Source organism: Cornus florida, unplaced genomic scaffold, assembly GCF_030987335.1.
Source record: "Cornus florida cultivar Cherokee Brave unplaced genomic scaffold, ASM3098733v1 CherokeeBrave_3.0.0_Hap2_scaffold_95, whole genome shotgun sequence".
Classification (NCBI taxonomy): domain Eukaryota; kingdom Viridiplantae; phylum Streptophyta; class Magnoliopsida; order Cornales; family Cornaceae; genus Cornus; species Cornus florida.
The window spans coordinates 1-24711 of NW_026775929.1; the positions used below are offsets into that span (position 1 = coordinate 1).

Consider the following 24711-nt stretch of genomic DNA (forward strand, 5'->3'; position numbering starts at 1 on the left):
AAATTTCTCTGTCTGCCGCTTTCTTTCATAACAGAGCCATTATTCCCGGCTGGCATAGAAGTCTCTCACGCGGACTGAAGGAGATGCATTTCTGTGGTGGTATTGGACAAGCTCTCAGGGAATAATCTCTTTCTTCTTTCTTCCTTTCTTTTCCCATGACGACTCGGAACAGGCAAATCAAAAATTTCACTTCGAATTTCGGACCTCAACATCCTGCTGCTCATGGTGTTTCACGATCAGTATTGGAAATGAACGGAGAAGTGGTGGAACGTGCGGAACCACATATTGGATCACTCCAGTGCGGCACGAAGCCGCTGACGCCGAGTCGGCTCCTATGCCGCTAGCTATGCCCTGCTTGGTCCCCCTAGCGGTGGAGGTTCCTAGTCATGAGCACCGGACTAAGGGGCGGTTGAGCAACTAAATTTCACCGCCCTACCTTACTACAACATAGGGACAGAAGGGAGAAGGTTGTGAAGGTGGCCTCGTTATCCACACCTCCGGTCGGATGAATGGAGGACCGACCGAGACCCGGGTTTTCACAAGCGTTGACGGGTTCTGGAGTGCCTGTCAAGGGCGCTAGCGCATACCCCGGGGTGATCATCACCACCTGCACCTCACATCTCGGCACAGTGGAACGTGTAACCCGCCTGCTGTTCCATTCAACGTGATTTGTTCCTGTAATCCATAGCCTAACAGAACTAGGACAACCCGCCCATACAGCCAGCGGGGAGGATGGCACTACTGGCCAAAGACCGTCTGGCGAAAACGCCGCAGGCGCGAAGCGTGGTAGGCCTGCGCCGGGGAGCATAGCATAGGGAGGAAAAGGAGCCCGGACGGGTGGAAGAGCCAGGGGAGGCCTGGTCATTTGACGGAAATGGTTGGCTTTTCCCTATTAGAGAAGGCCCTATGGAGTCAAGGGAAGTGCATGAATTCTTGGAAAAAGAGGGAGCGAGCCTATATCAATAATGTAATAAAGCAAATGAAATTCATAGATAGAGTCAACGGTACGACAGACAGCGCTGCCTACACGCGAATTCGCTTCCGAGGTCGAGCAGTCTCAATTTCACTACAGGATTTTCGAATGAATGCTGGGCTGGGCCACCTCGAATGGCGTGAGCCGCATGCGGGGAGACCCGCACGTACGGTTTTTAGGGGGATCTGGTCGAAAAAGCGGCCTAAGCCCACCCGACTAGAGGGACTGAGAAATTGATAGAGTACAAAACTTATCTTCAAGCTTTACCTTATTCTGATCGTTCAGAGGGCGATCGCGGGGTCACTGAATGAAGTCCTCCGTTTCTTTCGGAGGTGCTGACCCGCAGCGAGGCAGAGATGACTAAGTGACATATTGAATATGGCGACGACAACAGCATGTCGTAGAAGGAGATAACAGGTGGAGCCACCACTAAGACTAACGTATCTACAACTACATCCCCGAGCGGCAGTCAAACGGGGGCGTGAATGCGAGATGCCAGCGGAATGATCGGCCGGACAGAGGCTAGGGCTGCTTCCTTCCCACCGCGTCCTTCCTTGTGTGTCGGAGATATAAAGCGAGTACACCGGAAAAGAATGGGAACTGGGTCGATCTATTCTATGGCGAAGCATCTGAAGCATAACTGCACACTCACACGATCTTTGCCGAGAGATAGGAGCATTCGGTGGAACCGGTGAACTACACTTGCTTCTGGATAGATGTGTGGGACAGAGGGCTCGTGGTACCTCTGCTGCCCACCCTTCCTCCTCTGCTTTGAGAACCGTGTGAACGGAGAGTGGGCAGAAGGGAAGGAGGTCCTCAGTAGGAGTCGCACACTGACTTGAGCAGTGCGGGAGACTGGGGAATGGTTCGAGTAAACTCCCATGGGTCCGGCAAAATCACAGACGAAGCTTTACAACGATAATAGGGCTTTGATTGTTCTTTTTTCTTAGTGATTGGAAAGTAGGGCTCCTATTGAAAAGGCTTTCCCTCCCTCAAAAGTCGGCCAGCTTTCAATACTAGTTGTTACGTTACGCTGACATTTTTCCAATATTATGGAATAGCATGGCCTGGGGCTAAGGTCACTCCAGTGGGAGAGCCGTGTTATGGGTGACCTTATTGCACGGTTCAGAGAGCACTTGTGTATGTGATGCAAGTGAACGTGTACGAAAAAGCTGTCGTCAAGTTTCGTTCTTCGTTCCGTCGTCGACCCTATCTATGTTTCTACGATGGCCCAAGAACACGCTCATTCTTCAGCCGTAGAGAGACTTTTGAATTGCGAGGTACCATTACGAGCTCAATATATACGAGTTTTATTCCGTGAAATCACTCGAATTTCAAATCATTCACTTGCTTTAACTACTCATGCTATGGATGTGGGAGCATCAACTCCGTTCCTGTGGGCTTTTGAGGAGCGGGAGAAATTGTTGGAATTCTATGAAAGAGTCTCGGGAGCCAGAATGCATGCCAGTTTCATACGACCAGGTGGAGTGGCACAAGATCTGCCTCTTGGCTTATGTCGAGATATTGATTCCTCCACACAACAATTTGCTTCTCGTATCGACGAATTAGAAGAGATGTCAACCGGCAACCGTATCTGGAAACAACGATTAGTGGATATTGGTACTGTCACTGCGCAGCAAGCAAAGGATTGGGGATTCAGTGGTGTAATGTTAAGAGGTCGTGCGACATGAAGACATTGATAGCAATATGGGGGAAGTTCCCATCAGGCAACAACGGTTCTGCCTGACCCTACTTAAGCATGCATATTATGTCAGTGAAGACTTGGTGTGAAGCCTTGGAGCTGACGTTAGAAGAGCAAAAGGCCCAGGGGCTAGGGTGAGCTGAGGGGGGACAGCGTAAGTGAGCGAATGTGTGTAAGCCCAGTCAAACATGGACTGTTCTAGGCAGGCCACCCACCTTCGAATGGTGTTGGTCCTACGGACCGTGAACGGATTCGCCTATGGCCTCTGGGCACGTCGGAACCGCATGAGTTCACCGGGGTGGAGCACGGTCCGCCAAAATCGGCATAGGTTAGGTGCTATTGATGGAACATGGTAAGCCTATCTTTCTCCATATGGAAGTGCTACGGGCACATAGAGATGTGGGTATAGGAAGCCTCAAAAAGCGAAGGCCGAGCTGTAGGTCACGTGACTTGCACCGAGTTGGTGGCTGACTGGGCTTTTTCCTTGATCAAAACAGATCCGCTCGCCTTCTTGGTCTTGCTACTGGCTCATAAAAAAGAAGAAGCAATAGAGCTTTGCATACAAGGATTCCAAAAGTGTTTCCAACGGAAGGCACGGACTCCTAGAACGTCCCGCGCCCTCTTTACTAATAAGGGAAAGAAAGCCTCAACCAGAACCACATTCCTTTTGCGTGCGGATGTAGCTAAGTGTCTGACTCTATTGGTCATAGTTTCCTGCTGGTGTGGCCGGTGCTCGTTTGCGCGCGCGTGAACCAACCCAACAAACAAGGAAAGGATGCCTCTCGGGGCATCTGAGAATGCTTCGAGCCGTATGAAGGGAAACTCTCACGTACAGTTTGTTTTTTTTGGGGGGGGAAGGAGCCCGACAGGGCCCCCCCACTGACTTGGCCCAGGCCTAAGTGAAAGTGAAGTGGTGGGCCTACCCATCCCAACCAGGGGTATGCTGGGATTCGCGAAAAGCAGCACCTTACGATGTTCATGACCAATCGGATCCTGACGTACCAGTAGGTACCAGAGGAGATCGCTATGATCGTTACTTACTTCGTATCGAAGAGATGCGACAAAGTGTTCGGATCATTGTGCAATGTCCTAATCAAATGCCTAGTGGCATGATCAAAGCCGATGATCGTAAGCTATGTCCTCCATCACGATCTCGAATGAAACTATCCATGGAATCGTGCGCCGTGTGAAACTGAGATCATCGCCGTTCTTAACCGAGACTCAGGTTAAGCTCCGTCTCGGAACCTTGTGGGGTTAGGAGTCAAGCATCCCGAGGTTAGCGCATCTCGTTGGGCGTGGAGAAGCATTGGGAACCCCAATTTCTTTCTTCGGAGCCGTTTCTTTTCCCGTCCCCCCGCCCCGGCATAGCGCTTCGCTGTAGTAGGTTCTTCGGAAGAATCAACTGACTTCTCCCTTCTTCATTGATATGGGGGAAAAGGAACCATATACCAGTTGGGAAGCTAGACATCAAGTAAGTGGCTTGATGAGGATAACGAAGCTGACACGCCTGAGTTGGCTGCTGGCACAACAGGGTGGTGCCTTACCGTACCGCACGCAGGCGGACGCGCGGTAGCGTTCGTGGTGGTGCTTCAGGATTCCAATGTACTGCGTCCAAGATCAGAACGAGCTTGCCTAAGGACCACTGCCGTCCAATTCTTGAGTGAGCTGGAGCGCAGCCATCTTATCCACTGAACTAGCTAGAAGCTATCGCTTCGGGTCGAAGCACTAAAAGAAAAGGACCGGGAAACGCGGCGGCATAGGAACCACGGGACCCCCCTACTAGTAAAGGGAAAACAGAAGTGCGCTCCTGCGCACCAGCTGAAAAAAGCCCCTTCCCTTTTTCATAATACCCACGGAGCGGTAAGCTTCATAGCTCCTTATCGACTCCATATTCATTATATTACAACCAATGTATTGAGAAGCTTGTTTGCCTGGGGGATTTGATGCCCTTTGTATAGGTTGGGTTGCTGGATACGGGATCCTCGTAGTAGGCTGGACCAACATACAGCCGAGAGAGGGCAGTCTTTAGAAGCAACAGGTTGGCAAGAGAACGCTTCGCATTTTCTTATCTTATTCCCGCCCTAGGAGTAGGAGTAGCACAAAAAGAGGGATTAGCATTATTTGACCCAATGAGAAACCACTAACACCTTCCTCGTCGGGGCTCCTAGCACTGGGAAAACGCTAACGCGACGGGAAAACGGCCACTAGTTACAAAGCGCCCCAATAAGGTATCGAGAGGGCTATCACAGTCAGGTGCGAAGCAATTTCCCCCTATTTGTAAACCATCTTCCTATTTAGGGAGTTGAGGCGAAAATGGCTTGATGAACCCTTCCGTTCGCCACGCACCGGCCCCATTCACTTGCTTATCGTAGAGGCTGTAAACAGTGCCCCACAACTATTCATAGTATAGTGGGGTTGAAACACAAGAGTGCCTGCCCCCTTTTCTAATCCATATCCATCATCCTTTATACTATGTATTGGTAGGCTTGTGTTATTTTTTGGGCCACTTTTTACGGAACGCAGTCGGGGATAACCGTAACCGTGTATATAGAGAAATATATCTTCGATGCTGTCATTTCGAAATGCCCGCTTCAACCGCTGTTTCACCTCCCAAAGAGAAAAGTTGGCTTGATGAGCGCAGATGAGGAAGCGAGAGCAAGACAACCACCAAGAATCTCTTTCTTGTCCTTCTACTTAAGGGGCAAAGAGAAGCGCTTTTGCTACTGAGAAAGCGAACGCGCTAAGGTTCAAGACTTTTAGCCGAGCGTTAGCAAAGCGGAACGAAGCGTCGGTAGCAAAGATGACAAGGCAAGGCGTTAGCGAAGCGTCATTCTCATAGCGAGGCGCTTCGAGTTAGCGAATCGATGTAGTAGCGACGAAGCCCTATGTGCTATAATGCTGAGCCAAGGACGCTCCGACTTATCTATAGAAGCAGTCAACTGAGTTCTGAACGAATTAGCTCCTTGGTAATGGATTAATCTATAGATAGAGAGCCCTATGATGGGAAACTACCACGTTAGGTTTGGAGAGAGATGGGACCGGTTATATATATATAGGGGGAGCAGATGCAAGCTTTTTCTTTCAATAGCCGGCCAAATGACTAAAGGATCATCGGTCTACTCTACCTCAATTCACCATTTCGAACCTTATACAGAAGGTTTTTCCGTACCAGCTTCTTCTACCTATACCGCAGTAGAAGCACCTAAAGGAGAATTTGGTGTCTTTCTAGTCAGTAATGGAAGCAATCGTCCCTACCGTCGTCAAATAAGAGCACCTGGCTCTGCCCATTCACAAGGACTCGATTCTATGGCCAAACATCACATGCCAGCGGATGTGGTCACCATCATAGGTACTCAAGATATTGTGTCTGGAGAGGTGGATAGATAGGACTACGAGTTGCTAGATCAGGAACCTAGCTTTTTTTTATTGCGAGCCAAAAAACTGGATAGATTCCACTTACCCATATATCCTCAGGACTAGAGATGAACGAATTACATACGCCCGAAATGGAGATCGAAGAATTTGCTTTCTGTTGAAGTTCTCCTTCTGCGGAGACAAAACGAGAACGAGTTCAGTCGAACAGCGTATATAGTATAGAGAAGTGACAGAGCCTCTCGTTTAGAGTCATTTAAAACGAAAGGAGCCGCCACAGCGCACAATGAAATGATAGGATTTTTGTGCATACCGCAGCGAAGGCAGAAAGGCCTGTCTGCACTTGTTTTCAAGATGAGTATTGAAGTCAGGGCTTTTTCTATTAGCGGTACGAGAATAGGAGGCAACCTCATACTTTAGGAAACCAGGCTATTTGAATTCATGGGAAAGGGGAAAGCGAAAGGTATGATACGGATGGCTAGACATGGTAAGGAGAGGGAAAAAACAGCAAGAAGCAGCCGACAAGGCTATGCAAGCTACTTGTGTCAGACTATTCCTCAAGCAAGACCTAGTCACACGCTACTGTTAGGAGGCCTAAACTCGAGACCACCATATCCTTACATGGGAATTTCTATGCCTGCCCATAATCTTCAATCTTTACAACAACAGGAGATGCATAAAACAAGTAGGTATCTTCCTGCGGTAGAGCCCTTTTCTACTAAATAATCAAATGAAATAGGTGGTCGCATTAAGCAGGAAACTTGCTAAGCGGTTAGCTTATGGTTCATGTGCGAAGGATTAGCAGTCAGTCTGCTCACTTCCTTATTGAATTAGTGTATCTTTATTTGCTGGTTCTTGCTTTTTGTTAAAGGCTCGGGGAAGAAAAACAACGCAAAATTGTGCACTCTTGCCTCACCTTGAAAGGGGATCCGATCCCAAACAACAACAATTCATAGGACGCGGGCAGGCTTGATTAGCACTTTTGGAATTGGTTAGCTAATGTGAGGGCTGACCCTTGTACACGTTAGTCTCACATCCTTTCCTTGGGTTGTCCAGTATTTTCTGATTTTGCTTGGCTGAGAAGAGACTGTCTATCATCCACGGAATGAGGTCCTTGATCTTGAGTCTCATAGGAATGGTCTAGGGATTTCAAGAATGAAGGCAAACAGGTAGTTGGACCAGCAAGTGATCCGCCCACATCCAGACGAATCAGAAGATTGGAAACTGATTTTCTTTCTGATTTTGCATTAAAGGGACAGGGAAGCAAAACAACTCCAAATTGACGTCAAAACTGACTTTCTATTTTACCTGATCCAGGGCTTGCCTTCTCATCTGTTTGCAAGGAGATTCATGTTGTCAATCTAGGTCAAGTTACGCGAACCCTTCGCTCTAATGGATTTGTCAGTTCTGTAATCTTTGAACATGCCTAGTCTCGTAGTCAGTTTTCCCTCGCGTAAGTATGTTTGATCCATTTGTTCAACACTGAAAGTCTCAAAGTGACAATCCCAGGAATACTTCAACAGAGAGATAAATGCTCAATTAGAGCTGCTTTCTTCTATGATTAGAAGATCGATCTCATATGGAAGATCTGAAACTTCTTTTCGGTATTTGTTTTCCCTTAGGGGCTACGAGTGATTTCCAACTCAAAATGGAAGTCAAAAACAACCAATTTTGAAGTTCAAATCGTACCTTGTTGATGCTTCAAGTTAGGCGGAAAGGGTCGGGTTCAAAATGAGAACGAAAGAACCGGCGTCGGAGCAACCTTAGGTGGAGTCTCGGGCGAGCTTCGTAGAGTGACCACCAACAGCAAAAGCAAACGTCAGTCCTACATCCCCTATTGATTGAGGCAAATGAGAAAGTAAATTCTTCGCCTATGTTAGGAAGATTAGAAACTCATTTTAGGTATTCATTTCTATTAAAGAGCGACGAGCTAAATGCAACTCAAAGTGAACCAGTTTTTGCGTGACCTGACGTTCCATTTTGTGAGAGCACAGTAGTCCCAATGGGTAGGATAACGAGTCTATAGCATTCATTCATCAAATCATCAACGAATTTGCTCGAACATATGGACCAAAAGAACCTTGGAGAATCCTTGTATGCAATGCTCTCTATTTTCTTCTTTTTTCTGCGATAGATTACCGCTTGTCTTGCATTTGGAGAGGGCAGTGAAATCACTTTCCACGTTTCATGTATAAAGAGAAGCAAACAATGACAAAGGGTAGGAAGTAGATGTAGTCACACACGAAGAAATACTTCACTCTCTGATCTTCGTACGAATTAGGGCTTCCACAGCAATCTATAGCCACTCATTTTTCTTGCTTGCAACGCCAAGAGATTTCTTCGTCTTTGATAGATCAATCCCACCTTGAATTGGGAGAGGTAAATCACTTGGAAGGTTCACATATAAAGAGTCTATAGGGGAAGATTATAGGAAGAAATGAATGAAGCAACCTGTCGCTTATATCAGTTCCGCACGCTCTAGGCACATGGAATCATTCAGCAAAGAATCCACGCTTTTTTCTTGTTGGCTTGGAAGCGCGGTTTTACGAAAGATTCTCTACCTCATTTCCTCTAAAGGACTATGAGGGAAATCCAACTCAAAATGGTGAAAGCGAAAAAGTCAGCTAATCCTTATTATGACACCGAAGATCATACCAAAAGAAGAAGTTGAACTATTCCTTTCTCATCCCAAGGTACATATTGTTGCACCCGCTAAACTGTAGCTGGTCTCGGACCCACAGCAGGTATCTATAGTCGTGTCAATCCTTTCATCAGATTCGCGTACAACAAGGAATGGAATTGGAAGACATTCTTAAGCCCTAGGACTCAATGTTCATGTGCCAAGCTTCCCTCGCGGGTGGAACTAGTTTTGCCATAGCCACCTTGCTCTCCAACTTGCCTGTGTTCTGTCGAAGGAGTCAGTAAAGTAGATGTTTCCAAACCACTTCGATAAAGAGGATGCCCTGTTCGTGCAATCAAGGAATAGCGCGGGTTTTACTTTCATATCCTAACGGATAGGAAGATAATATATAGTATAGTAGAATCTCCTTCTTGCTTAGGAGCTACAGCCTCACTACAGATAGGCAGATAGATATTGTTAGTAGTAGCTGCCCCTGCTATGTCGTAGGCTTTTCCTCGCTTCCCCGACAGGAATGACTCCTATCTCGTCTCGTACTTATAGTTTCAGAATTTCATTCCATCTCCTTTCTTCTCTCATAAGATTCACAAGGTAAAACCAAGAATTCGAATGGTTGTGCCCTTATCGATCGGTTGAGTTCCATAAGAAGACGCGGGTGTTCCCGAGGCTATCCCTAGCACCGCATGCCACAACTAAGAAAGTTCCGTCTTTACCTCGGTCAGAATCAGAGGCGACTTCGCCGGAACACAGTCCAGTTTTAGATTCCACCAACCCTTGTTCTCACATTCTCAAGACAAGCGAGCAGCGTACTGGCGGAAGTGGTGGAGCAGTTCATTCCCGTACTCCGTTGACTACCTACTATAGTCAATTTCAAGGGAATGCTTGGGAAAGACAGGAGGTTTGCTTCGATTAACCCTTTGAATTCAACTTGTATTATGTCTGATTGTCTTTCTCGAGACTCCCCCAATCAATGGATTAGAAACTCATTTTTAGATTCTATTTTGTTAAGGGCGCTGGGAAGAAAAGAAACTCATATTGCTACTGAACTACAGCTCATTTGGATCTTGCTTGTTTGTGAAAGGCAAAGGGAATCAAAACTACGCATTTTGAGAAGCGGTTTTCAGAGAGAGATGAAAGAAAGGTTTGAGAAAGTAGTACGCCTGTTTCAGGAGCTTTCTCTCGTAAAGATGGACTTCCCCATTCTAGCGACTCTTAAAGAAGAGAATTCGTCGAATCAATGAAATGAGCCTATCTATGCGTACTCTATGTACCCTGTTGGGGTTTATGTAGTTGCACCAACGGCAAATGTATAGCAAGTGTGAAGTGAGGCATCGCTCTCGGTATCAAATGGCGAATAGAGACCGGCAAGCTCGACTAACAGTCGACTGCACTGAAGAGACGTAGCAGGAAGGAGAGAAGCGAACGAGATGCATTTTAGTTCGGTTCAAAATCTGAGGCAGTAGAACGAATTGTTATACAGGTCAGGAAAAGCTTTTTGAGAATCATTTCTTTCTTACAGGACATATCTCTATATTATGTGTACTTTCCTTTCTTCGAATGGGGTTCAGTCTGTATACGAACCTTTTCTATTAATATAATAGAAGTTGAAAGTTCAGAGCTCGTATCCATTCCTTTTCTTATGAAGTCAAGATGGAGTTAACAGACTTGGCAGGCCTGTCTTAAGCATAGAGCTAGCGACTAAGAAAGCAAGAGCGCTTCAAGGAGACGAATATCCTTGAGGTTCCAGTACCAGGAGAGGCGGGGTCCTATTCGACAGCTTTCACAACATGGCTTCTTTTTATAGAGAAAATAGGCCATAGAATACTAATCAAGTTCTATATTTCTCTGAGAGGTCGGGAAGGGAGGAACGGGAACCTTTATAACCGGTAGGTGCATCGATCCTGACCTTGTCCATAGCTATAAGTAAGGTTGGTTAACTTTCTATTATAAGAGAGTGGTATTGACCCTCCTTGTCCAGCTCCTTCGCAACTATGATAGAACAAGGGCACCACAAGAAAATGCTATCAATAATACACAGAAACTGAACGACGCTCGGCGTGGCTAAGCCAAAAAGCCCTCGCCGATTCCTTTTTAACACCAAACACAGAGGCATTCCCCTTTAGCCTACATCAACAACTTCGGGTTTACAATGAAAGTCGATCGAGAAAGTCTTGTTCTACAGTTGCGAAGGAATCCTTCTCCGGCCAGCTGAGCTGGGTCTTCTCTCCTCTACTGTCAGAAAAGGAAGCCTCTTGGGCTCAAAGAAAGGAAGTTAAATTCATCAATGAATCTGAACTTCTCTCTCCGCTAGTGCGCTGAACGCTAGATACCAGCAAAAGTGTCTTTCGTTTATGTCCCTTCATTCCGTTTATGAGGAACTGGTTATTTGTTTGGCCGGGCAACTCTATCAGAAAAGTCTTCAATAAAGCCTGTAGGTACGACTTCACGTAAGTTACCTAAACCCATTTTCGTTTTCCCAAACGAGTGGGGAAAGAAGCAATCTACACCATTTAGAATCGAATTGATCGACACTGAATAGCAAATCAAAGAAGATCACCGGAATTAGGCGACGAAAGCGAGGCGGGATTGAATCCTTTGGGAGAGCCGCGCCCAGAGACGGAACATTTCCGAACGCCGGTCTTTTTCGAGTTTTCTTGGCCTGAACGCGCAACTCCTTCTAGCCTGAACGGGTAAACAAGAATGCAATATTACGTTGTACAGGTTCCCGTCCTTCGCTTACTAAGGGCTAAAAGAGAAATCCCCAAGCGCAGGTGAGTGTGCCTAGTGGCGCCCACACCACAAGCGTTGAAAGCGACAGGAAATAGCCATTCCATCCATGTTTGATTTCGGGGACTTCTCGATCGAAGAGACAAGGAGTCCGTTAGAGCCGGAGAACGGTCTGATCCTCATTGCTTGGTGTTTTTGCTCTTGAAGGTGAGGCAGCAGCTCCTACTTTGTTTAATAGCTGGGACGAGGCAGATACGACGACATTCCTTTAAGAGCTATTAGCAAATGAGTAAGATCCCCCTTGAAGGTTAGCCTGTGACTCTTGAGCCAGATGACCGGCTTGCATCTATAGGAACGGAATTCTTAGGCTGACATCTGATCGCTCAACCCACGAAATCTCATTCATTCTAGAGCCAACGAAACAGCTTCTCGAAGAAACTGACTTCCTATCTGGTGTTGGAGTCTAAGGAAAGAAGGAGTCTGGCTACTGAGCCGGAGAGACGGCAGCGTCATCGAGAGCGACCGGTTGGGTTTCTAGCCTCTATCCCACTTCATCAAACATTGCTTCGTAGGCTGGGTTTACATCGTCACAAACAAAAGGAAAGACATCTTTAGTCGGATTCCCTATAGATCATCAATTCGGAGGTTTTCCTCTAAAGAAAGAACAGGAACAAGTCGTGCTAACTCCCAATCCATCTCATCGGAGGTTCTTAAGTGGATTTGCCCTAATGAAAAGGGCCATTGAAGAGAAAGAAAAGAGCGCGCTCACGTGACACGCAGTGAGTGTTGGGGGCGGAACCCTAGTGAATGGATTGGGTAACCTTAGACGGAGAACACCGGTTCGGGAATAGACCGCAGGGGTCGGTTAGAGACCGCGGAGAAGGGTGGTTCACACATAGAACCGCGCCGATCAAACACGAAGGGCAAGGATGTTCGGCCCCACCACTAGACAGACTCAAATTAACAAGCGGCGGCTCAAAGTGAAGGGGAGGAAGAAGCGTTCAAAGGAGAGGAGATAAGAACGAATGAAGAACCTACTTTGTGATGCAAAAAAGAGCTATTTGAATTCATATTTCCTTAGAATAGCATTGATCTTTTGATGAGAAAGCTCCTATTAAGGCAATTGAGTCTACCAATGAATGAAGATTTGCAACGAATGAATGAATTCTGATTCGCTTAGATAGATGAAACACTGACTCCCAGACAAGCCTATCCATAGAAGAAAGCACTCTACAGCAGCTATGCAAAAGAATAGCTGTTTCGAATTCGCTGATGATCATTAGATCTATCTAAAGAAATACATATGTGTCAAGAGGGTGAAACTGTGCTTAATCTGACTGATCTTTTGTAACTGACCTTGCCTTTTTGTTTAAAGGAAGAGTAAAATAGCCATGCTTTAGAGCGACATCATTCTCACTTCAGGCAACCTATGAGATGGAACTAGTTGTGATGGAAATTCATAGCTTGATTTACGGAACAACAACAGAATCTCCTCTTTGGAATGGAAAGAGAAAACGAGGCTCTCTTTCGAAACGGAAAATGCTGATCAAATCGATGCACTGTAGCTGCCAATTTACCATCAACCAAGTCTGACAAAGCTGACTCCATTCCGCACCCAATTTGAAGCCAGCTAGCACAGCAAGAAGCAAGACTTTCCCTATTGTGAAAAAGAAGGAATGCACCTGTCTGATCGCTAACCCTTACCTCTTGGGCTTTGCCCGACTAGAACAACCCGTCTATTGTGAATTAACCCCTTCCATAGTGCTTCTGCTTTTCCAGCATTGGGTAGACCTCTTCCCGTCCGAACGCACCAAGTCTTTGGCAAGCTCTAAGGTAGTAACTATCTAGCGTGTGGCTTTCTTTTCTTGGCCATAAATTCACTTTTAAAACATGCACAACGTACATGATGTCATTACGAGTAACCATTTCTCTAAATCAATCTTCCTATCGTCGCTTAACAGGAATAAGGATCCTCCAAAAGTTGTCCCTCAGTTGAACTGATCTTAAGGGTTGACTCCATGGGAAATGCTGCTGGTCGTGTCCCCATAAACCCGGGATCCTTAAGAACTTCAAGTGCGAGGATTGAATCTATCTTGGCTTTCTTCTCTAACAGTCAGCCTTGGAATTACTTAGGGGTCGGCTAGGAAGATTCTCTTGGCTTACTCAAACAGTCAAACATTGATAGCAAACAGCAAAAGTACCTAATGAAAGCAGTTCCAGCGTTGAAAGCCAGTCATTCTGCCGGGAAAGTCATAGGCATGGTTGCATAATCTTTCCTTGCATCAGGAAAGCAAAGCTTCCCACCCTCAAATCTCTGTTAGAGAACATGGGAAAATAGTAGGATGGGGTTCTGTTGACAATATTCTCACCTAAAGAATGATTATACCAAAGTCAGATCATAGATCTAGGAACCGGAGACCAATGCAGAGGTTCTTTCTGAGGGAGGAAGAAGAAAGTCCATTCTTGAACTTACCTTAGGCAAAGGATGAACTACGAGAGTGTAGATGGGGAAGAAAGATCAGGTACAGGCTCAAAGAGGAAATGAATATGTTGGGAAAGCCGTTGCTTGAGTCCATTGATTCGAGTAGGAGTTGTCTAGCTGAATCCTGGCTTTTGGTAAGTGTTTGTGGAGCAAGGAAATAAGAAAAAGAAGTGGTACCAGGAAAGAAAGTCAATAAAGCGAATTCAGTGAGGTCAATATCTAGTTCCAGGGTTGTGTGATTCCCTTATCAGTATTTTCCTGGGAGCGTTTCCAGGTTCGATATCGCAAGGGCCGATATCTACAGGTTCTCTACAGGTCACATAGAGTCTCGGGAAGGTTCTAAAGATTAAGCGAGAAGCAATATTCAAGAGATTTATCTTCAAAAGAATAGAGAGACGATATTGCATCTTCGTATCTATCTTCAGGTCAGTCACTCATCCAATAGTTCTTCTTCTTGTTCCGCCAGGTGGTAGATAGGTCGTGGCGAATTGCCTCTATCTTAGGACACCACCAGGGGCATGAGCTTGAGGCTGAAGCCTTTGTGCATTGGGAAGTGAAATGTGAAGAAAACGGGATAACAGCCATATTAATAACACATGCAAGTCATAGTACGGCTGGAAAATAGAACTAGAAAAAGGTAGCCGAACCTTTCAAACACAAGAGATTCACTTATCTAAGGTCACTAGCCGGCGCCTACTTGTGTCCTTCGGACCGAGCGAGGTACCGCCCCATCTTACTCGTTGCGATGATAGTACGTGGTCAAACCTGGTGAACCGGGAATGTGAATTTCATTATGTAAGAGAATGAAAGAATGAGAACAAAAGAAGCTAACACGCAAGTCTAATCCTAGGCGCTATGAGCTAGCTTCCTTCCACAAATGGGAAACGCTTCTTTGATTCTGTTATGAGTTACATTTCTATTCTATTGCAATTTCCTTGTCTTTAAATGAACTATTGACCTACCTCTAAGGGGGAATCTCTCCTCCTTATTCAAAGAATTCCCGGCGAAGAAACCAGATCATAAGGAGCCCATTTTCATTCATTGAGACAGTGAAAGGAGGAAGGTTCGAAGGATTTTCAACGAAATAGGGGCTTGGTTCGCGAAACAAGGGCGAATTGAAAAGCCTAATGATCGCACGGATCAGGACGCATTTTTCGAACCAAACCAACATAATAGGGTATACTTAGCTTACTAAAGTTCAGGAGGGTAGCGTGTCCAAACAAGATCTTTCCGAGCAGGTTAGCAAGCACTAAGACTAATGGCCATTGCTTATTAAAGGGATCGGTATGAACTTTGCTTGGCTGCCATTAACTACGCTACAGAATAGAGAAAAGAAGAGTGCGGCAAGGAGTCCAGTAGCGAGGGATCCAGGTAACAATAGGGCCGTCCTCCTTCCCTAAAAGGTAGCCCCCTTTGACTTGTTCGCAACCTTTCAAAAAGATGAAATCAATTCTTCTCCCTCTTACCCTGCTTGCTTGAAGCCTTCAGGAAGAGAAAGAATCACATTCAGAAGTCAGTCTACCGATAATCATAGCTGTCATTTTTCCTTCGTCTTCTAACTCATAACAAAGAATTTGCTTTCTGCGCCGGCCTTGGCGTGCGTTCCCTCACTCCCGAAACTGAAAGTCAAGAGGAAAATGAAAGCCGCTTGAAAAGCAATCGAGAACAAAGCTTGCTAATGGAAGTTTCATAGGAAGGGTAAGCGTAAGAGATGAAGGTGCAATAAACTTTCCGCGCCTCACATTGTTATGTTAATTCACTCAAAGCGTGTTAAGAAAACAGGACAGGGTAGTCAAACACTTTTTGGATCTAATGATAGGTCTGGAACGGAGTGACTTCGCTTAAAGGAATAGGATTTCCAATCCTGAAAAATCTTAAGGTAGGGGGGAGCTCTTCTAATAAGTTCGATTGTTCTCTTGCTTCTTATTTTGCCCGGTCTTGCGAAGCAGATTTGCGCGAAATTGCATCATTATCATTATAGAAAGAATCAACTCGATACCACACAGCTACGACCTAGCTGAACAAGAATCAATCTCATGGAAATTTCTTCTTCTTTGACACTGCAAAGGGCTATTTCGCTCAGCGAACTCTTGATTCTAGGGCTTCCTCTTTTTCCATCATTGTGGGGGGCCGACCTCTAACCAGCCCTTCGCCTAAGACGTAGCCAGCCTCCTTGCATTTTCCTTTCAAAGTGCATCCTGGATTCAAGATGTTACTCGTCAGATTCGTCGAGAGAAAAGGTCGACTTCGCTTCCTTGGGCGGTGACATTAGGTGAGGGGAAGTTTGAACATCACTTGCGCATTCTCCAACAATGGAATTTCTTATTTAATATGGATAGCGGCTTTACGAGCCGGCAGACAGCTGATTGTCTTGCTCAAGACTACTCTACCAACCTTTTCTTTTGGAATACAACGGAAGGGCAATCCAATTGAGGACTTAGCACTTCCATTCCTAGGACAACAGATCAGAAAGGGCAAAGACTTGGATTGATGCCACATGGAGAAATGAAGATCTCACTGCACACATTCTATAAGTCTATTTACCGCTGGTGCACCTACTTCTCCCCCAACAACAAGGAAGGGTCAGAGTGAGTACTTGGTTCGCCGTAGAGGAGGAGCTTTGCTTTGAAAGCGGTACAAGAGTCTATAGCCTCCCATACTTAACTTAATAGGCGCAACAGCATCAGCAGATGCTTGTTTGAAGCGGAAGCTGGATATAGATTCGTAGGCCTCTACTAAGAAGGGAAAACAGCCGATTGAGCCAAAGATAGGAAAACACCCGAAAGATGTCTTGAAAGTGGCTGAAGTATAGAGAAAGTCGCTATGAGGATTGCTAAAGAATTGGGTACCGAACCAAGCTGCAGACCAATGAATGGAGATTCCGAGCCGAGTGAGTCGTTTTCCAGCTATATCGGACAGAAGTTTTGCTGTTTTTCAGATTGTCTTATTAAAGCAAAACAAGGTTGACAGCTTTTGCAGCTATATCTGACTGAACTTTTGCAATTGACTGATCGTCTAAGCTTCCTTTACTAATGAGATAGGCATTGTTCGCACCATCTGCTTGATCTGTTATGAAATCATTAGCTACATCTGCTGCATGAATTACTATCTCTTAATGAAATAGAGTTCGAAACTCAGCCTTGATGCCTTCTGCCGAGAAGGCGGGTAGTAGAGAAGGAGATGAGGCCGTAGCTCCGACTTTGTTTAATAGCTTCGCTGGGTGAGTCAGATACGCCGATGAAGGGTTGGATGGAATAGGTACTTCAGGCGTTTGCTATTGAATGAGCGGTGAGGAGTTCTTTGAAAGTTCCGAAACCGCTTCCTATAACTGCTACGACGAAGCTTGAACAGTTGCCCGCGCTATACCCATTCTTGTCAGCTAGCGGTTGTCTCAGCTAAGCTTGCTTCTTTCTTGAAGAGTTTTCAAAGTGGTAATTAGACGCAGAGGGGGTTCGCTATTGACCCAGTTCTTCTTCCTTTGGCACTCGCTGAGAAATCAGTCTCTTTTTGAAGCTTGGAACGAAGTACGGACTCTCGTTTCTTCCGAGCCGGGACCGGGACCTTATGCCCAGCTCCTTTAAAACCACGTAGGTCGACTCTCAGGCAAAGAGGGGAGTTCACGATCAGAAGCGTAAGGTTGTGAGCAGGTTCAGGCAGCAGGCACATAGACATCAGCGTACCACCATTCATTGTTGTGAGGCTCCAAGTTTTGAGTTTCAAGGAGCCTCTCCAGGCAGAAATCGAGTTCGAAGCTTTCACTGCTATATGCGACTGCACTTTTGAAATTGGATGAGCGCCTCTACAAGAAACAGTTAAGAGATTCTATGCCCATGATCGTGACCTTGAAGTCACGCTATACCCCTGGGGGAGGCCCATTAGGTGTATTTAATGCGCTAACGAGCGCTACACAAGCACTTCGTTCCTTACGAACTCCCTATTTAGGCTTAGACCTTCATTGTCGGATGCTAAGCTTTCCACTCAGATACATGTTCATGAAAAGCGAAAGAAAAAACAAGTCATGAAGACTCAAAAGCCCTATCATATGCATCATCCCCCATTAGTGTATCTATGTCTGCATAGAAGGAAGAATCCCCAATGTCAAAGGGTAGGTCTGCAGAGAAGGCTCAAGCTCGGATTGATTCTATAAGATATCCGCGCGAACGGAGACTCTTCCTCCTTTCTCGGTTGCTTGATATGAGAAGGCTTCGTCAAACACTAGGATGCTTAATGTGTTGGGATCGGAAACCCATGCGCTTAGAGCTTACTTACTTGACTATGTGCTCATCAAGAAAACAAAGAGTCTTATGTGCTGTAGCCCTTTTGTCTAACACTAATCGATGAGGGAAAGGAGCATGAAGAAAGGTGGGCCCGAGGAAGGTCAGACACCACAAAAACGAAGCCTGCGCTTCTTATGTACCACTCCTTCGTACCGAAACAACTGTGAGACATAACGCACTGGGGATTTATGCTTCAACCATTGATAACAGTTGTGATCGAATTTGAAGCATTGGTGGGAGTAGACGGGTAGGCCCCCATCACAATGGCAAGGAAATAGATCGAGCATGCTTTGAAAGCAGATACAATATAACGGGGATGCACTTCCTCTTCACGATGCTCTAACCAATCCAAACTCTCTGAGGTGAGTCACTAAGTCAATAGCGCTTTCGCTTTCAACCATTGCTTGTGGTGTGGGGGATCTATTATTTTGTCTAAATGGGGAGGCTCGGCTGGACGGACCACCCACTTGTTGATTGGACCTTGAGCGGAGTTTTATACTATATAAATGTCATCGTTACGGCATGGAATTCATGACGAAATAAACGAATCCAATGAATAAACATTTGATTCTCTGAGATACGAACGAACTGATGCTGAAAGAGGGCATTCACGCTTTGAAATGAACCACGTTGATTCATGCAAAAGTATATGCAGAATCATTAAAGCAAGCCATTGCCGGTTAGGATGAGTCAATGCATAGTGATATTCGAATTCTTTCCTAAGATAGGTCAATCGCTTCTAAGAATGCTTCTATCTCGGCGAGTTAACTGATATGATGCGCCACGGAATAGATGAAAGCGGAGTAGATGATCTACACTATATATGCGATTTCAGTTTTCTGTGTTATGTTAAACTGGTGTGTCACATAAGGGATGCAGGGGAAGAGGAAGTGCCCAGAGCGGATGAGAGAAAGAGAAGATCACTGAACAAACGGAGCAAACACAAAGAGGAAATGCTGGAAAGCTCCTTGATTGCAATGCTTTCTTTTTCTGAACATTTCAACGAAGAAACTGAACTGAACAAACACTTTTCCACGTCCTCATTCTGTCTATATAGGGAAATACTAACAGGAGTTGGATATTATGTAAAAGGCTTAAAGGAGCTCCCCTCCCAGTCAATACCTGCGCTTAGTAAAGCTTGCTTTTGTTGAGTCAAAAAGTGGACCCCTTCACGTCTGGCAGTAGGATAGTTCTAAGATGGGGGTTGGCTCTGCTCCTGGGGTAACCGTAGCTGGTCTTGCAAAACTTCATTCTCCTATCACAGCAGCAGGATACAATCCATGGGCGAAAGTGCATCCTATATAAGGATCTCTCATCTGTTGTTCGCTTTGAACTCTTTTTTTCACTACTCTCAAGTTCCTCCACGCTAACACGATACAACATCCTTATGGAGGGATTCATAGAAGCAAAGCCTTTTAGTTCTCCTTCGGTCAACCGTAGATTTTCCTCGGTTAGAGGAGACGCCCCCTTTTTCTTATTCAAGAGACGAACCCTTCCATTCTCGCTTTTCGGTCCTTCGCATTGATAGGGACCCACTCTATTTTCCAGGATCTCTACGAGTACGCTGGGATAGAAATGAGTAAACAAGTACTCCTCCCAGCTCGCATTCTTGCCCGCTCTTTCGCTTCTTCCATTCATCCATTGTGGATGGAACCAATCGTACGCCCAAGTAAGAGAGGGCTCCAACAAAGCTAGTAGCAAAACAGAGGGACACTTGGTCCTGGCCCAGCAGGAAAGATTGCTAGAGAATAATGGAAATCCCTCGTTCCTGTTGCTGTTGTTTCGTCAGGTTAGGAGGAGACTTCTCTTTCATCTCTTGGCGCAGCATTAAGGGATGTTGTTAGTAGCTCGGCGTCATAAGCCGAGGAATGGAACGCGCTGAACATGGCGTAGTTGTTCGTAGCCGGGCTCATCTTTCTATAAGCAATTCTCGGTTAGCGTGAAAGCCTGTCAAAATCTGGTGAGAAGTATGCAAGAAGCTGGAAGGCTGAGGGAAGAAGCATTTTTTTAGTATATCATCCCCTAATTCAGCTATTGCTACATTCATTGTCTTTCCGGTATGGGTTTGGTTGCGAAGATGGATAGCGTTCTCCTCTCTGACTTCAATGACCCCCTTTTGGGGGGTGAATGAAAGATTGAGACCTTGAACAAGTTGCAAAGCGAGTTCTTCTCTCCATTCGTTTCGGTGTACATTGATGCGAGGCCAAATAGGGAGGGAGAATGGTTCGTCACACCATTTCAGGGGACCAAAAGTATGACTTCCGCGGGTGTACGGACGAAACAGGGACTGGGCCTTCTTTCCACACACTGTCCAAAAGATCTTGATCTTAATATACGATGATAGTAGGATCGATAGTTCTCATCCTGGTTAGTCAGAGTTGTGATTACGGATCACCGCCTACCACATTCTTGAACAGGCCCCTTGGCAGATTGATATATCAGTCCATACTCGGGGAGTCTTCCAAGCCCGGTTACAGACCTGACTAAGCTGATGATTGCATTAGCAATAAGAGCGAACGGTCCCCTAAAGTCCAGCTTTTTTCCTACAACAGGATATAAAGGTCAGAGAGTTCAGCGAAGGAAGTTCTTTATAGCCTCATAAGCGGAACTGACGAAGAGTTACACAAAAGGGGATTGAATGGAACTCATAAGACTCAAACCCGTATTCGGTCGTCTTTTTGAAAGCAAAAATAAAAGACACCTGGATCCATGTAAATGGCCAATATGCTCATTGATGTCATCTTCACTTGACCTGTTTGTTTACAGCGAACAAAAGCTAGTGACCGAAATAAACAACTGCCCAGAAGCATCTTTTTCATTTCAAGTTGTCAGTAGATTCACTATGTACAGGGATAGAGGTACGGTGTAGGGGAAATCCTTTCAGAACCGAGTAATGGGCTGAGGAAAAGGAAGTTCAGTGGGAAGAACGATCAAACAATCTCAAGATTCTCATATATAAAGAATAGTGGTGGTTTGACGTCTTGTATGAATTGTATTAATAAGAAGCCTTTTGAGGCCTTGCCCTTACTTAGCAGGTAACCGCGCGTTAATGATTTCAGCATCAATCAAAGAAAAAGTATCATCCCTTGTGCTAGTTTGTATTATATACAGCAGATCTCGCTGGGTAAACTTCCATTTCATTCACATATAGCCGCTTACAAAGAAAGTGAGGAAAGTGCTCTCAAAGGGCAAGCAATTGAGACAGGGAGAAAGGGTGAAAGTTGAAATGCTTGAGCATCAAGTGAAGTGGCCCATGGTTCAAAACAAAAGAGTCATCCCAGCTAGAAGCTATACTCTATAGAACAGCAGTGATTTAGCACGCCTGTATTCTATATAATGAAATGAAAAAGGAGGGTCAGGGATATTACAATGAGACCCTAATCTCAAAACAAAACAGAAGTATAGCAGAAGTGGAACTCGTCAGTGGTCTAGCAGTAAGCTAGTGCACTTAGATAAGGACTTTGTTCCTGCTTATTAACTGGGTTCGATCAAAAAGCAGTCTTCTTTTGTCTCTTCCTTAGTGGGATATGGAATCTATGTACACTACGGAGTGTGGTAACTGAATTGGCGAGGGGGCATACCTTGACAAGGTGGTTTTCTTGCGCCACCTATATAGGGTTATCCGCTGTCTGCTCTTAGTTTTCTGTTTCTCTTCTGAAGGTTAGAATCGATTCAAATGGAAATCTTCTCATCAAAGAAATGAAGGGATCTATTCGACGATATAGCCCCATATAGAGGGGCCTTCTCTACTCAGTGCATATAACTCCTAAGAAAGGCATCTGGGGTTACAAAGAGTTGTTCTCTGAGTGAGAGAGGAGTTCGCAAGGAACATCAACAGAAATGAGGCAGGAAACTCCCGAAGCCCCACTCCTTCCCCAGCTCGGGACCGGACCCCTAAACCTCGAACCGTCCCGAAAGGGGCAGTGTTTTATTCCATATTTCTTAAGACATAAGCGTCAGCATTCCACCTATATGATGATGGGGACAACTACTCACAACCAGCAAGAGCAATACGAAGTACTATTCCTCAATCAAATCATGTTGCGTTGCACAGGCATCTTCTACCTCTCTCTTAATAAACACAGCGAAAGCCGATGGCAACGTGGCGGAAGCTCCTTCTTGAGAAGAAGATCTTAAATAAAAGGGAGTAGAAAGATTTGAAAACCATCTGATTTCTGCATAGATAGGTCCGACCCCTAGATAGGGCGATCGCGTGCCTTAAAGCCCGCTAAAAAGGTCGTATACTCAGTGTTTTGATTGAGGGTTACGCTCTAGCCGTTTTCGTCGGATCACAAGAATGCCATTCCTCGGCTGGTGGAGGTACTGGTCGAAGAATGAAAGTAGCAAGCTTGGATCAAGATTGAAAGGGAGACGCATTCCAAGAAGAGTTCACGAAGCAGCTGTTAGAAAGAAACTAGGAAGGAAGGATGACTGATTAGAAGGAGCGACGTGAGCCTCAGCTGTCACTGAGTTCTCCTCAATTGATCAAGCTTTGGGCTATTTAGAACAGTGGGAAACTGATATTGAGGATTTCCCAGGCTTAGAAGATGTAAGGCAAATCCCACTGGAAATGACTTAGAGACTGATTCAGATCAGGAAGCATATAAGCAATTGTTTCAATCCTCAGCAAGAAAAGAAAGAGAAGGATGACACTCAAAGAAAGTTTCCCAGCTAAACTGAGGGGATGAATGGGTTGAGCCTTACCTTGTAAAGGGTTCGAAGTTACCACTTCCCTATCGTTTGACTTGGTGGGGTATCAAGAGAGAAAAGCTATCTAAGGGGAGTCGTCCCTATAACAGGGGTAGATGAGATAGCAAGATTTGACTTGCTGATTAGACTATTGGCTGGGTTCTTTCGCTATTACAACGCTATGTAAATATACATGCTCAAGGGATCCTGGGATAGCAGGGGGTGACCGAGTGACCAGGGAAAGAGATGCGAATTGCCCCAGGGCTTGGTCCCCGGGGTAACCATATGAAGTGGAAAGAAGAAAGCGCTACTGAACGAGAGCGAGTGAAGTTAGTAAGCCCACTCTATTGTATCTATTAGAGTCACCCTCCATTCATCGTCTTTGGTATGTCCTTTGGAAACTCAAAATGGGGCCTTGAAATGGTGGAGAGAGTTCAAGGTTGATTTTTTCGATAGGATTGTTGTCAATAGGGCGAAACATGGAAGTAGTGGCAAAAAGGCGAAAAGAAGCAACTGGCGCGGGAAGATCAACCCAGAATGTGTTCCGGCGAGTGGAGAGAGTTTTAGCTTAAGGGCCATTGCCATTGGTTTTCGAAATCGATTGGCTCGCAGGTAGATTGATCAGCCTTAACTTGCTTGTTCGAGAGAGGTGTCAGCTAGTGACCTTATATACATAGTTCTTCTTGCCTGGCCGCTAGCTAGATGTGCTTGCCTGACAAGCTTGCTTACTCGCGTGGAAAAGAGTAGTCAAACTGCCCCTATTCAAACCAGTGAGTCCTTTCTTCCTAGCCCAAGCAGTTGACCTCCGCTGACTCCTAGTTCTTTAGTACGTGCCCGGAGAGCAGAGCTTCGATAGGACATTTTTTACTTCCGCAGCTTGAACATGAGCGGATTCTTATTGAAAGACCGAAGTCAAGATCAACACCAAAGGCAACATCAAAATCTCCTCCGGTTGCGTCTGCTGTCCTGTCTTCTTGTGGCTGTTTGCTCCTATGATCAAAAAGCGGATTTTCCCTCTTGGGCAAGCATTTCTCCGCAAGTGGGTTACAGCTTTGTCGTCAATTGAAATAGAGGAGCTTACTAGGGACTAGCCAGCTAAGGCTATCAGGTGGTTTGGTAACTGAGGAGACGGGGCCTCTTGGTTGGGTATTTTGGTGTGACTTTTAGGAATTGTTTCCATACCATGTACGAGTGGTTGTTCATGATACTGAGATCTATCTTATTTCCATGTTGCATCGAGAAAAAGAAAAAGCAAAGTCTCATCTAGACTATCTTATCAGAGAAGCTTTCCACCTGTGGACCTTGCCGTGCCGATCCCGATTGAAGAAGATTCCCCTCGCAAGGCCCTTTTCGAGAGCTTTAAGCCACTAGATACCTCTCTCTCGGGTGTTTTCCTATCGCTGCCCCAATCAGAGGTTTGAAGGCCTATTTCTGGTCATTGAATCGATATTAGCCTTCAGCTTCGTAACCTTTCACTCTTCATTTGCTTGAAGAAGACGCGGCAGCGAACAGACCTAGTGGATCAAGTAGCAGGGCTTGGAATTCCAAGGATTTGGTGGGATTTTGTGAATCACAACATAGTCCCTATAGGTACCAAGATAGGTTGGTTTTATTCCCTGTCCTTAACTTAAAAGAAAAAAGAAGAGAAATAATCAGCTGTAGGGAATGGAGTTCACTGCCAGACAAGCAAAGCCGGACCATGAATCAGATAGTGCGAGTTCGTCTGTGATGCGATTACAAGAAAAGGTTAGGCATCTCGTGGAATCAAGAGCTAAATAGAGGAATGGGTCTTGCCAAGAAAGGCTTGTTTATGAAGTAAATTCTGAAACCAAGAAACGAATGCTTCTTTAT

At 45.5% G+C, this 24711-nt stretch overlaps 1 protein-coding gene across 1 annotated transcript; it reads left to right on the plus strand.

The window, feature by feature from the left end:
• Window positions 1-6: 6 nt before the first annotated feature.
• Window positions 7-6118, plus strand: LOC132292986 (NADH dehydrogenase [ubiquinone] iron-sulfur protein 2). The gene is made up of 5 exons (XM_059790426.1): window positions 7-298; window positions 1191-1259; window positions 2187-2653; window positions 3582-3856; window positions 5805-6118. The coding sequence occupies exons 1-5, from the start codon at window positions 156-158 to the stop codon at window positions 6060-6062; spliced, it is 1212 nt and encodes a 403-aa protein (XP_059646409.1). The 5' UTR covers window positions 7-155; the 3' UTR covers window positions 6063-6118.
• Window positions 6119-24711: the final 18593 nt, after the last annotated feature.